Here is a 13,621-nt window from a genome sequence, read left to right on the forward strand (position 1 = left end):
GCCTAAGCTATCATCTCTGACACTCTTCATATTTCTAGGATGATTCAGTGGTCTTAGAGAAAATACGTTTTGCAGTTACACAGTTTACCAAAGAGAACTGCTCTGCAGGAAGAATGTCCATGTGTAGAAATATAAGACCTTGTTTCTCACAGCATATGTTCTGAAAAGTAACCTAGAAAGCCAGATTTGAGGAAAATGCATGTATTGAGAGCTACAAGAATACTAATAATTAATTTATGTCTCTAACTTTGATTCAGACCCACGTAAACCAGCCTGAAATCTAGTGTCTACTCATGCTGTAGAAACTTGGTGTCCGGTCCCTGTGAATCTGGCTCAGAAGGACCTCCAAAGGGTGAAGAGGGTGGAACTGCAAAGAGCCCCAGGAGTACACACATTTCCAGAAAGAGTGTACACAGTTTATGACAACATGGTTAAGAATGTTTTTAAAGGGACACCAAGGTTTAAAAGATATGATAAGGGGCGCCTGGGTGGCTCAGTCACTGGGCGTCTGCCTTTGGCTCAGGTCATAATCCCAGAGTTCTGGGATCGAGCCCCACATCAGGCTCCTCCACTGGGAGCCTGCTTCTCCCTCTCCCACTCCCCCTGCTTGTGTTCCCTCTCTCGCTGCCTCTCTCTCTGTCAAATAAATAAAATCTTTAAAAAAATAAAAATAAAAGATACGATAAACCCACTGTAAATTAAAGAGTATGGCACTGCCATTCATTTGGAAAAATAAAAATAGAAAACCTCTGAAAAAGCAATGAGAGAAGACTAGCTCTACTAAATTATAATGCCTCAATAACTTATGATATTAGCACTGAAAAAAACTAAAGGAACAAAACAGAAAGTCCATAGTCTCAAGAACATGCGGGAATTTAGTATTTGATAAAGCTGGCACCTCAAGTCAGTGGAGTAAAAATGAGCAGTTCAATAGATAATGTTGGGACAACTGGATAGCCACCTCAAACTTGGAAGTTGGATCCATATCACCCACACCTTACACCAGAACGAATTCCAAATGAATCAAACATTTAAATGTAAACAATGAAACTAAATAAAAGATGTGAAAGAATTCCTGTATAATCCTGGCAAGGGAGTAGCCTTTTAAATCATGCCTCAAAATACAAAACCCACTAAAGGAAAGATTGATCATTTCAGTGCCATATAAATAAAAACTTCTGCATAGCAGTTTTTTTTTTTAAGTTCAAGGAAATAGCAAACCTGGGAAAAAATAGTTCCAATCCATTTTCCAGAAAAGGGCCAATCTATCTAATCTCTCTAATAAAGGAAAATATAATAAATTCTTAAATATGTGAAGATGAAATAACCAATAACCTAATATAAAAACAGGTGAAGGATTCAAGCAGTTCACAGAAAAGGAAATACAAAGAACTCAAACATATGACAAGATGCTCGATCTTACTCATAATAGGAGAAATGCAAAATAAAACACGGAAAAGCCATTTGTCACTATCATTGACAAAACTGCAAAATTTTGGTTACACACTCTGTCAATAACATGGTAGAAAAACATGACATCGCTGGTGGAGTTTAAGTTGTACGATTCCTAGGAAGGGATATTACACATTGCACATACTCTCATCAGGCAGGTCTACCCACTTGTGACACACTGGACACTATTCATTGCAGACCTGTTTGTAACAGCAAGAGAGTGGGGAAATACCTAAATAACCAACAATGGGAAAATGATTAAATAAATTGTACACTCAACGTAATGGAATGCTATGCAGCTATAGCAAAAAGAATACAGCAGCCTTCTATTTACTGATCTGGAAAGAAAACCATGACATATTACGAAGTTAAAAAGCCAAGTGCAGAATAATGCAAGCACTCGGTCAGGTGTCCCACTCCTCGAGTCTCCTGGGTCCAGGCACCAGACAGGTGAGTGAATGAGACTTCAGGTGATGTCAGCCCTTAGTTGTCTCGAGCCATTTCCAGCTTTTGGATCTTTGCAGCTGAGAGGTCCCAGATAACAGGAAGCAAAGACAAGCCATCCCTGAATTACTAACCCACAGAATCAGCACAATAAAATGGTTGTCTTAAGCCCCTGAGTGGTCAGAAATTTTGCTATCCTGCACTAGTTACTGGAACACGTGGTTTGAATTCCAAAATACAATGTCCTTGGCCAAATATTGGTTCTCCACCTTCAGGGCACTCCCCAACCACCTGAGGTTGGAAGAGGCCAGGTGACTTCTGGCCAGTGAAATGTAAGCAGAAAAGACATTCGTCCCTGTATTCATTAGGATTCAGCCAGAAAACAGATGCCACACTAGGTATTTAATAAGGATCATTTAACATTGGACCTCGGTGTAACAAGGGCTGGAGGGCTGTAGAAGCAAACAGGTGGCACAGACGTAATAAATACCTGGAAAAAGCTGCCACTCTTCGGGCTGGAAGCAAAAGGAAGATGTTGAAAGTATCCAAACGTAGGAGGTGAGAGGAGCCCGGGGACTGGGAACCAGACCTCTGAGGAGGAGCTGCTGCCTGCTGCTGCTGGTGGGGCTTCTGTTTGTGTCCAAAGGAGCTGGAGACTGAAGCGAGTGCTGCTGGGAAGGCACAGGGCCTTCATGGGATGTCAATGAAAGGAGCACGAACAGGAAGGAGCAAGTGCCTTCTTCACTCCCCGGCCCTCCAGCAGCCCTGCTGACAAGGCAGGGAGTGGGTGGGCCAAGGAGGTGAGTATTTGCAGAATCCCAGTAGGGTGGCTTTGGAGCCCAGAGACTTGCAGCTTGAAGCTGGCACAGTTTCAGGCAGAAGCATTTGGTTTCCCTCTTCCCTGCCTTAGAGATGAAGGGCGCATCTGCTCTTACAGAGATGTCATATGACCAAAGCAACCCAGAACAGTGAGCCACCAAATAAAGATGACACCCCTAGACTGCCCCCCACACTCGAGGCACGCTCTAGGGGAACAAGAAACAAACGTGAGGTGTTAGGGCACTGGTTTTTGGAGGCTGTTGGTTCGGGCAGCATACCCTCCCCTGCTCTGACCACGCACTCCACCCGCACAACTGGCCTGTTTGCAATGGGCCCACCCCCAGCTACCTGCACAGATGCAAGAGGCTGTAACGGGGCGGGGGTGTGTGTGTTAGGGGGCTAGGGGGACACAGCTCTCCAGGGAGGTGAAGGTGAGAGGCAAGAGTCTGCTCACTGATGCCTCAACCCGGTATGTCAGGGGTATCAGGGAGCTAACGAGAGCTCTGAGGGCATCACAGACAACACTTGCATCACACTGAGGGGCTTGGGAAACTTGACCTAGAAACAGTAACATTTTGAGTGCTCTTGAAAGGCAAGACGATTGGGCTTTCAACAGAAAGCGAAAGAAACAGAGCTAACGGCAGGGGCCCAGCTATGGGGGCCAGAAGGCGTAAGATCTGACCAAAGAAAGAAGTAAATAGGGGGCTCATGTGGACCCAAAGATAGCCTCTTTTTTATGTTATCATCATGATTAAGAAGAACTAACGGTTACAGAGGGCTCACTGCATGCCAGGCACCGAGCTAAGGCCTCTACGTTTACTTGCTGGAACAACCCAGTGAGGTGGTCCCTAGACACAGACGAGGAGTTGGAGGGTCAGAGACATCAAGTAACTTGCCTCAGTCCACATGCTAAGTGGTGGACTCCGCCCCCACACCCTTCATCACTCTTGCAAGGTTCCCTGAGGAAAGCCTCCACACTGACCCCCGCACAAAAGATGGAAGGATTCCCCCAAGACAGACATCCTTCTACCTCCATTCCACTCCCAGCAACAGAGTAAGAACATTCATATCTCTAATTCCTAAGACAGAGAGTTATACCCAGTCAGCCGCCTGGAGAGGTAGAAACAGCCAACAATAACACCTCTGTCCCCCTAGAAGATGACTATAGGGATGAGGGTGCCCAGAAATGTGTCCTTGTTACTTTAGACAAGTCGTCCTCACTGTATGGACATGGCCACATGGGGCGCTCTGACTGGACAGACGGTGTGCTGAAAAACTTGGAAGAGGGCAGGCAAGAGCGGAGTACCCTAAGGTAACACTTGCAGGTCTTCCCAGATGTTGCAGTTCAGAGCAGCTGCGTCACAAACAATGCTTATAGTTTTCCCTTTTTATTTTCCTCTTCAAGAACATACTGAGATTTTGGCTACTACAGGAGTCCGGAGCAGTATGGCTGACGTCTCAGCACCTCCCTAGCTTCGAGGGTGGTATGACACTTCAAACAGGGGGGCTTAGCTGTCTAAGTCTACATGTGGCATCGCCAAGTCTGCCAAGTGGGCTCCGGTGGCTGATGGTGCAGAAGAAGCCACCGACCACAGCATGGCACAGAGAGAGCACGCCAGGGGGAGTCCCACTGGGCCCAGGGTGAGTGGCTGGAGCATGGGAGCCGGGACGGTCCTTCTTGACCAGGGAGTACCAACTGGGGTTGGGAAAGGGGTACTGGAATCTCCAGGAGGGTCTTTCCCAAGTCCTACACCCTCTTCCCGGCCACACGCCACAGGGACTTGGTCCCTTTCCACCACCACCCTTGATAATCATTGCCAGGGTGAGCCTGTCTCTCTTAGGAGAAACTAGGACTCTGAGAAAATTGCTGCGGCAACAATCATAGCATATTAGGAATCTGTGCGGCCCACAGAGTCTTGCCTGAATGTGCCCTGCCATGTCCCTGCTGTACAGAGAGAAATCTGGGAAAGCCTAAGGCCCGGGGTCAATGCAGTGGTGAGGTTCTGGAGGTGAGGTTCGGCCAGAACAGGCCCTTGGCCTTTTCTGCATTTCGTAGTGTTTTGAGCCAACGTTATATAGGTGGGAAATTTCACATGACATTCCAGCTTTTCAGCTTGTCTTGCAACATGGTAAGATCTGGCAGCTCTGAGACCACATTCCCCAAAGGTGGTGGCAATCCAGGCTGACAGACGCCCACTCCACAGGCTTCATCCCTCACACGGTGCCTATGTGGGCCTCACACCCAGCCCCTCCTTCACCTGCTGGCTCCTACAGACCCCAGGTGCCAGGAAATGGCACACACAACTGCTGTGTGCATTCAGCTTTCAGCCTCTGCCTCCCATCCTGCTCTTCTGTGGAGAAGCGGGTATTAAACCTGTGGAGTTTTTATAAATGTCAACAGGTAAATGGCAAGTTATGGGTGTATCCTAATGCTCCTTGAAACTTTCTGTAACCTTCCATTTGTCCAGTTCATATCTGGAATATGTGCTAAAAGACAGTTTCCTAGCAGAATCCAGAACATGCCAACCACTGCCTAGGTTGGTAGTGCTCTGGTCTGTATAGCCCAAGGCCTCATGGCACAGTGGTTATGGCCCCCCGGGCTTGAGAAGCAGACAGTGATTCCACTTACAGAGATAGTTTCTCTGTGCTTTGTTTTCCTCCCCTATAAAATGGACATACTGAGGGGCGCCTGGCTGGCTCAGGTGGTGGAGCAGGCAACTCTCGACCTTGAGGTTGTAAGTTCAAGCCCCACATTGGGTGTAGTGATTACTTAAAAAAAAAAAATCTTTAAAAAATAAAATAAAATAAAATGGGACCCACCTCATAATGCTGTTATTGAAGATTAAATGAGTTAAAATTTGCAAATACTTGGAACAGTGCCTTGCACACTGCCAGCATTAGCTTTATTTCTAGTCAGGACATCCAAGCCCGCCGAAAAGCCAACCTATGAGGCCTCCAGGCAGGGGCCAAGGGCCTATGGATGATACCAATCTCTTGCTTCCAGGGACACAGAGCCATAGTGGGGCCAGACCTGGCCTCACTATCACCCCACACAAGTACCAGGTGCAGACACACTCATGACGGAGAGGGGAGAGGTCTCCACACACCTGAGGACGTCCTCTTCTTCCCATCGGATGAAGTATGAAGTCAGTAAGCTGGTGGGTAACCTTAGAAATACAAAGTAGAAAGCAGATTTAGTGTTTCTCCAGATATCTCATCCCATTTCTTGCTAAAACATGGAATGCCAAGCCATTATAATAAGGATTCGGAGCTGCCCGACAGACTGGGTGCTGCTTGAGCTGCCGCATCACGATGTAGGCAAAGCCTGCTGTGAACCCGTCTCTCCATGTCACTATCCTACCTGGAACCAGAATATCAACAAACACTTACCGAACACCCACTATAATCAAAGTACTGTTCTCAATTGCTGGGAATTGTAAAGAAAATAATGGTACCTGGTTCTGCAGAAGCTTATTCATTCCCTGAGTTAACAAATATTTATTAAATTCTCACTTTGTACCAGGTACTGATTCAAAGCCCTGCCCAGGGGACCACAGGACGTTGGGAGGGGAAGGGGCGGGGCAGATAACAACAAAGAGTTTAGTAGGTTAAATAATAGGGCAGTTGAAACAGGCAGTGTAGAGAGAACACAACAAAGAAGGGGAGTATCTGAATGGGGAGTGAGTATACAGAATAGTGGGAGACGGTGTAGGTGGCACTTGTGAGCCTGCGTGGCACGGGCTGCCATGGCGGGTGGGGAAAGGAGCAAGGAGCCTTCGGCAGAGGTTGGGCAGACTGGGCTCTGGGGCAGAATGGAGAAAAGGGAAGAACCTCAGGGACTGCAGCCGTGAGAGCCAAGGGGAAGGTATCAGGTACTCTGGGGAGCATCCCTTGAGTCAAAAAAAGAGACCACAAATTCACTAACCACAGACTGCTCCTCTGGGGTTAGCAGAGCACCCAGTGGCCAGGCAAAAAGGGGGCACCAAACTGGAATCTGGCAAATGCCAATCCTGGGTACTCCCAAGAACCCACACGAAGCTAGGTGTCCCCTCCCTTTTACTTCATAAGGACCTTCAAGGCCCCTGACCTCCCTTCCGAAACACTTGGGCTCCCCTAGGGAAAGGCAGGGAAGGAAGACGAGCCTGTGGAATAAGTATGTTCTCCAGAACCGAACACCACTTAGAGGGACCGTTCCAATCTTCCAACTGGACTAGGCTTTACTCAAATAATTAATTGGCTCTTGCTCCCCAGCCAGTGAACGCTCAAGGGGAAAATCAGATCAACAGCAGATGATGAAATTACATTTTCTTTGTTTGGGGGTGGAAGGAGGGAGAGAGAAGTGAAGACATTGAATATAGACACTTTCTTGAGGAGTTTTGCTGGATACATGGAAATGATCCAGAAGAGGGAGAAATTCTGAAGACGCATGAGAGAGAACTGCTAGAGTGAGGTCCCTGAGAGGTGAAGGAAGAAGGGGCAGAGCTGACTTCAAGAACAAGTCCCACCTACTCATTCATCTGCATATGGGGGGAAATGAGAGGAGGGGCCTCGGGTGGGAACATGGAGAATTTTTCTTCCGTTGCTTCTACTCTTTCCTAGAATCCAGGTCACCAGCTGAGACTGAGGGTGAAGGAGGAGGCGCTGGGAATTAAGGAGAGAGGAGGATACACAAAAGGGTGGTCTGGAGGGTGGGAGAGTGAGTGCAATAGGTAAGTATGAGGATAGCCAAGGAAAAATGAAGGGCCATGCCGGAGGTAGTGAATTTCAAGTGAAACAACTCAACCACTATTTGGGAGGTTGCACAAAGTAGGCAGAAGATTCGATTTAGCCAGGAGTGCGGTTATGTTCTTGTCAAGGGGGCGTGTATGACAACAGATAAAAGAGCACAGCAGTCGAGGTGCTTGCCTGGGAGTGATTAGAATTGCCAACTGGGAGTTTAAATTGGGTCAGGTAGGGAAGTGAGGACTTGAGCAACCTATCTGAGGTCCCAGGGTGGGTGGATAATAGCAGGAGTTGAGGTATTAGAGAAAGTGAGCTAGAAAGCCAGGGGTGGAGGTCAGAAAGGGGATGACTGCCGCTGAGATGCAGGAGGTCTCCCAGGTCCTGGTAAGGATACGGTGTGAGGGACGCCTGAGATGCACTGGAGGACCAGCCCATCCACAGGAAGACCCAGGCATTCCAAGACTCCTGTGTGTGTGGTGTGAATATTACCAGGAGATAAAATCACAAGCAAGTCCTACTTTGCTCAAGGGTAAAATGAGCTCCCAAGGACATGAGGATTAAATGGAAAGCACAGGTCCAAATACACCCTAAGCACTCAATAAGGCTCAGCTATTGTCATTAAGACCACAATGAACTGACTCATAGATCAGTTTTAGTCTTCACACTAGAATTTTAGTTCTTTCTGGTGTTGGCAAATACTCTGCTTTTTTACTTATAAAATATGTTGTGCATAGGAACAATACAGCACATATAAGCACTGAAACACACACGTTAATACTTAACCCTTGTTCTTTAAAACCAGTAGACATGGTCATGCCCACCGATTCAGGGGTTTAAGGGATGGCTGAAATTACCTGCTCAACTCCCTCCACTCCTCGCAAACTTACAGAAGAGACCTGGGCTGGGCGAGGCTGGGACTGGTAGACCAGATCACTCGGCTGCAGAGTCATAACTAGAACCCGGGAGGGGACTCTAGATTGCGGTCTAAATACCTCTCCTGTTAGTACTGAGTCAGCCTTTCCTAACCGCCTGGACACAGCCATCAGCCGAGGTCCCTGAGAAAGTCCCCCTCTCCACTCGAGCGCCCAAAGCGCCCGCGCTCCGCTGAGCTCAGCAACCCACCTCGCCGGGGTTCAGTCCTTCCCTGGACGGGGCAGGACTCGTGCGCTGCGGCCGCCTCCCGTGTTCCAGCGGCGGCGAGGGAAGCTCCCTGGCACGCGACCGACCAAAGAGAGAGCGCGGGAGTGGGGCGGGAGTGGGGCGGGCGGTGGCCGGGGGCGGAGACTGCGCACCGGCCGCTCCAGAGGGCCTCAAAGCAGACCCTGCAGACTCGCGTCCCCACGCGCGGCGCCGCAGAGCTCGGCCAGTGCGGACAGGGGCCAGCGAGCCGCTGTGCGCGGGCTGCCCGCGGAAGCGCCTCGCCAGCGGGGCCCTGCGCTCGGCCCCCGCGGCCAGCCGGGGGTGCGGCGGCGCGGAGGGGCGCCGAGCGTGGCCTTGCGTCCGCCGGCGCGGCGCGTCCATGGGCAGCCCCTGGAACAGCAGCGACGGCGCGGAGGGCGCGCTGCTGCCGTGCGACGAGCGCCTCTGCTCGCCCTTCCCCCTGGGGGCGCTGGTGCCGGTGACCGCCGTGTGCCTGGGTCTGTTCGCCGTCGGGGTGAGCGGCAACGTGGTGACGGTGCTGCTGATCGGGCGCTACCGGGACATGCGGACCACCACCAACCTGTACCTGGGCAGCATGGCCGTATCCGACCTGCTCATCCTGCTCGGGCTCCCCTTCGACCTGTACCGCCTCTGGCGCTCGCGGCCCTGGGTGTTCGGGCAGCTGCTCTGCCGCCTCTCGCTTTACGTGGGCGAGGGCTGCACCTACGCCACGCTGCTGCACATGACGGCGCTCAGCATCGAGCGCTACCTCGCCATCTGCCGCCCGCTCCGCGCCCGCGTCCTAGTCACCCGGCGCCGCGTCCGCGCACTCATCGCTGCGCTCTGGGCGGTGGCGCTGCTCTCCGCAGGGCCCTTCTTCTTTCTGGTGGGCGTCGAGCAGGACCCCGGCGTCACCGCGGTCCCGGACCTTAACGGCAGCGCGCCGCGCACCCCCTCGCCCCGCACCTGGCCGCCACCGTCGCCCCTCGGGGCGTCGCGGGCGCCACCGCTGTCGCCGCCGTCGGGGCCCGAGGCCGCCGAGGCCGCGGCTGCCGCGGCGCTGTTCAGTCGTGAGTGCCGGCCGAACCCATCTCAGCTGGGCGCGCTGCGCGTCATGCTGTGGGTCACCACCGCCTACTTCTTCCTGCCCTTTCTGTGCCTCAGCGTCCTCTACGGGCTCATCGGGCGGGAGCTGTGGAGGAGCCGGGGGCCGCTGCGAGGCCCGGCCGCCTCCGGGCGCGAGAAGGGCCACCGGCAGACTGTCCGCGTCCTGCGTAAGTGGCGCCACCTCCGTTCCAAACACACCGAACGCGCGCGCGGTCCAGGCAGCGTCCCCTTCCCCTCGTCTCCCAACGCCTCTTCTCGCTACAATTCCTTGTGTCATTTTGCTCCAGCCTCCACCTGCCCGTCCTGCCCGTCTCCGGAGAAAACCATCTCCAGTCCTCTGATAGCTCTGGGTAACCCCAGGGCGCCCCTGAGGGTGGGATGCCTGGGTCCGCTAAGCCGAAATGATTTTCCAAAGCCGCTGGATCCGTGAGCAGGGCTGATCCAGGATGGGTAAACCAACATCCTGTCTCTGTTAGATGGCACAGATGTGAATTACTCGTAGTACCCTTAAGATGGGGTAGAGCACATTAAGCTAATTCTTTAAAAAAAAAAAAAACCCAAAAACTTAATGTTAAGTTAACCTGCAACCTAAAGTGAACCATGCCCATATCAAAAAAACAAAACGGAACAAAAGACTGTGCAGACCTGTTGCAGAATTCCTTTCAGCGGAATACAGAGAACATATCTCTGAAGCAGGTTTGTGGAAGGAAGGCTGCCAGAACAGATTGTTCGTAGAAATTTCTCCTTCTGGTTTATGTCCAGCCTTGATAAGGTGTATATGCAGTTTTAAAGCAAATATGGATGCTGTTTGCAGTCGTTGTTCTGGGGTGGGATTCGGCTAGGTACGAGTTTTATTTACTTTGTTTGCCATTATTTATTATTGTGGATGGTTTCTTGGGGGCCCTTTCGGGTGCTTTAGCTAATTCTGGTGTCTGTGTCTTGATTTGCAGTGGTGGTGGTTCTGGCATTTATAGTTTGCTGGTTGCCTTTCCACGTCGGCAGAATCATTTACATAAACACGGAAGATTCTCGGATGATGAACTTCTCCCAGTACTTTAACATTGTTGCTTTGCAACTTTTCTATCTGAGTGCGTCCATCAACCCCATCCTCTACAACCTCATTTCCAAGAAGTACAGAGCAGCGGCCCGGAAGCTCCTGCTGGCCAGACAGTCCAGACAGTCCAGACAGAGAAGTTTCTGCAGAAGCAGGGACACGGAGGGGGACACAGGAGGAGACACGGCTGGCTACACAGAGACAAGCGCCAACGTACAGACGTTGTCGACCAGCATGGCCAAGCAAGTCGCTTCCTCCCACGATGCCGGGACTTCGGGGAAAACAGGTCTGTGGGGAAATAGGGACTGACAGCGGGGAACTGAGACCATTAGGAAGAATTGGGGAGAGTCATCTGCATTTTGATCAGCAACTTTGTCAGTATGACTTTTTTTTTTTTTTAAACCAAGGTATGCAATTTAACCACCTTCCGTGTGCCCCTCAAGGACGGTGATTTCAGCCTCGGGAAATCCCACATCACAAAATGTGCTCTGGGGAGGTTTTCTAAGTCTTCGTTCTCCTAGACTTAGGAAATATGAATGCTCATTTTCTGGTTAATAAGTCATACAGAGAGATGCCATGAAAATTGTCACCTCTGAGATCAGGGGTGTATTTGTATTTCCATGTTCTGGATATACATAGAATGGTGCATATACAAGGAACCCAGGATAATTAGAGCTTTTATTCAAGAAATTATTTAATGCCTACATAAGGTAGCAAAATTTTTTTAGAAGCAAGTGAAAGGAATTCTGGATACAGGCCAATGTTCAGGGGTCCCACCTCACTCCTGGCTGAGAACAAATCATAGAGTTGAGGGACACTACCGTCTTTCAGAACTGCTGTGCGTAAGCAAGTGTCCGACTTGTCCCCGAGACTGCTCCCCTGCCTGGGATTGCCTGGTGCCATGGCTTCAAGGTAGGGGCCCTGGGCACCAAAGTCTGAGGGCAGGGAGCAGCAGCAGGACTTTGCCTCAGCTTGGTGGGTTACGTGTTATCATCACTCCTGTTTTACTGGTGACAGAATCGAGTCTTAGATGTCTCAGACAAGAACTGGTGGGTCTGAGTCTGAACGCCAGTCTTTAAGATTCTTACCCACTCCCACCCTGACACGAGGCTCTTACTGAAAAACACAGGAGTCAATGGATGTAATCAAGGGTGAAAGAGAATGTGTCAGACATTCCGACCAACAACTCTGTCGCTGTTTTGTGTTTCACAGTTTAAAACACCTGTTTTCAGAGGGCTGCTATTGCTCCGCCCCCCACAAAGGGCCTCATTCACTCCACGGTCTGTATGAATGGCACGCCCTGGAGGTGGGCAGGGCACAGAGCACTCTGTCGTAAACTACGAATGGTGAATCCATGAACAAGAGTCCGCGCAACGTGCTGACAAAGTTCTGTCATTTCTACACTGACTAACCGAACACAGTGATGCCTTCAAGTCCCCGTGAAGGGACCTAACACCCTGGCCCTGTCCTTAACTGGGACAGCAGAGAAGAAGTCTTTGGTCTGCACTGTGTCTCAGCCAAGTCGAGGGAGAAGCAGATAGTGGCCCCTTGGGGCGGCAGTCCCTGAACTGGACACTGCAGGTATTTGGTGATTGTTTGCAAAAGGCCGCTGTGGTCAAATATGGCAGGAAGGCACTAACACTGCTCCCCCTCCTTGAGAGTCACCACAGCATGCATCACATCAGGGGCCCCAAGTCGTTGGGGCCATCTCCCCATCCTCCCTCCTCAAGAACTCTTTGAAACCTCGCGGACTGAGGAACACTGTTGTAGCCAGCAGGGTTCTCACAGTGGACATGCCAGCCTTGTGCCCCGGGCACTCCTTTGCTTGGTGGCCCTTCGTAGGCTATGCTGGAGCTGCCGCCGCACACAGTCTCTGCTCGTGGGAGTTCCTCTGTGGGGCAGTCAGATGAGGCCTCTCCTCCATGGAAGGTCATGATTAAGAACCTTCCTGCTATCTTAAGTGCACTGTAGATATAGAAGCAACGGCCTCTCCTTCGAGCTTTTTCAGTCAGATTCCAGAAGAGAGGGATTTCTGTCACACTTTCCTGTGACCTAAGTGCGTTCCCAGGTGTGGGGGTGGGGAGGATCCCCCTTCCTTCACCACAGGGTACCTGAGATGGCGTGTCCGAAGCCCATCCCTCCTCAGATCGCTGTGCAGTTGTTTTGGAAATGCCGGTCTCACCCCTTAATGGACTGTGAAATCAGTGGACAGGGTCACTTTTTTTAATGGGAAGGAGTGGGGCAAGAAGAGAAGAGAGAAACCAGGCCATCATGTGCGGTAAGGGGAACTATTATGTTGTAAAACTTGTTCCAATTATATACTAGCCCCTGTCTTTCCTGGTTCACAGAATAAAATGTGTTCTTACTGTGGGTCGTAGTCAAGAATATTTGAAAAATTGTTCCAAGATCGAAAATTGTTCTCTACCCCAGCAGAGAGTCCTTCTGTAACAAGAGAGGGGAGTCCTCGGAACACCCAGGGTGGCTGGTCAGGGATCATTGGAGAGTGTGGTTTGCAATCCTGAACCCTCCCTCTCCATAGGGGTCGTGTCATAGAGGCTGTTCCCCAGAGCCACTCCCCACACCCTCCAGGGGCTGACATCCCTGCAAGGTTCTCTTGACCCCTCTCTGCTGTCCGCAAGCGATAATGTTTTTGTTAGGTAAGGCATCAGCCTTGGGGAAGGGTTTGTGTTTCATTCACGTGGCAAATATTTACCAAGCAGAGGCTAAGTATATGACAGACTAGACTCAGGGTTAGACTTCGTGTATGACAGAAGATGCTAGAAAGATAAATCCATGTCATGGTATCCAAATCAACCTACTTTTTAATGGCATTTTCTTGTTAGAAATGTGTAGTTGTGTCATCCGGACTAACCCAGGTTTAGC

General features: G+C 50.6%; 1 protein-coding gene across 1 annotated transcript; it reads left to right on the plus strand.

Annotated features, from left to right (window-relative positions):
- The first annotated feature begins 8,956 nt into the window (after positions 1–8,956).
- On the plus strand, positions 8,957–11,047 carry MLNR (motilin receptor). The gene is made up of 2 exons (XM_045796747.2): positions 8,957–9,851; positions 10,635–11,047. The coding sequence occupies exons 1-2, from the start codon at positions 8,957–8,959 to the stop codon at positions 11,045–11,047; spliced, it is 1,308 nt and encodes a 435-aa protein (XP_045652703.2).
- The last annotated feature ends 2,574 nt before the right edge of the window (positions 11,048–13,621 follow it).

The sequence above is a fragment of the Ursus americanus genome, chromosome 10 (genome assembly GCF_024610735.1).
Source record: "Ursus americanus isolate L20-20 chromosome 10, mUrsAme1.1.p, whole genome shotgun sequence".
Classification (NCBI taxonomy): Eukaryota; Metazoa; Chordata; class Mammalia; order Carnivora; family Ursidae; genus Ursus; species Ursus americanus.

Coding starts and splice junctions, on each gene's coding strand:
- MLNR (XM_045796747.2), top strand. CDS start 8,957: ATGGGCAGCCCCTGGAACAGCAGCGACGGCGCGGAGGGCGCGCTGCTG. Junction 9,852..10,634: donor GCAGACTGTCCGCGTCCTGC/GTAAGTGGCGCC, acceptor CTTGATTTGCAG/TGGTGGTGGTTCTGGCATTT.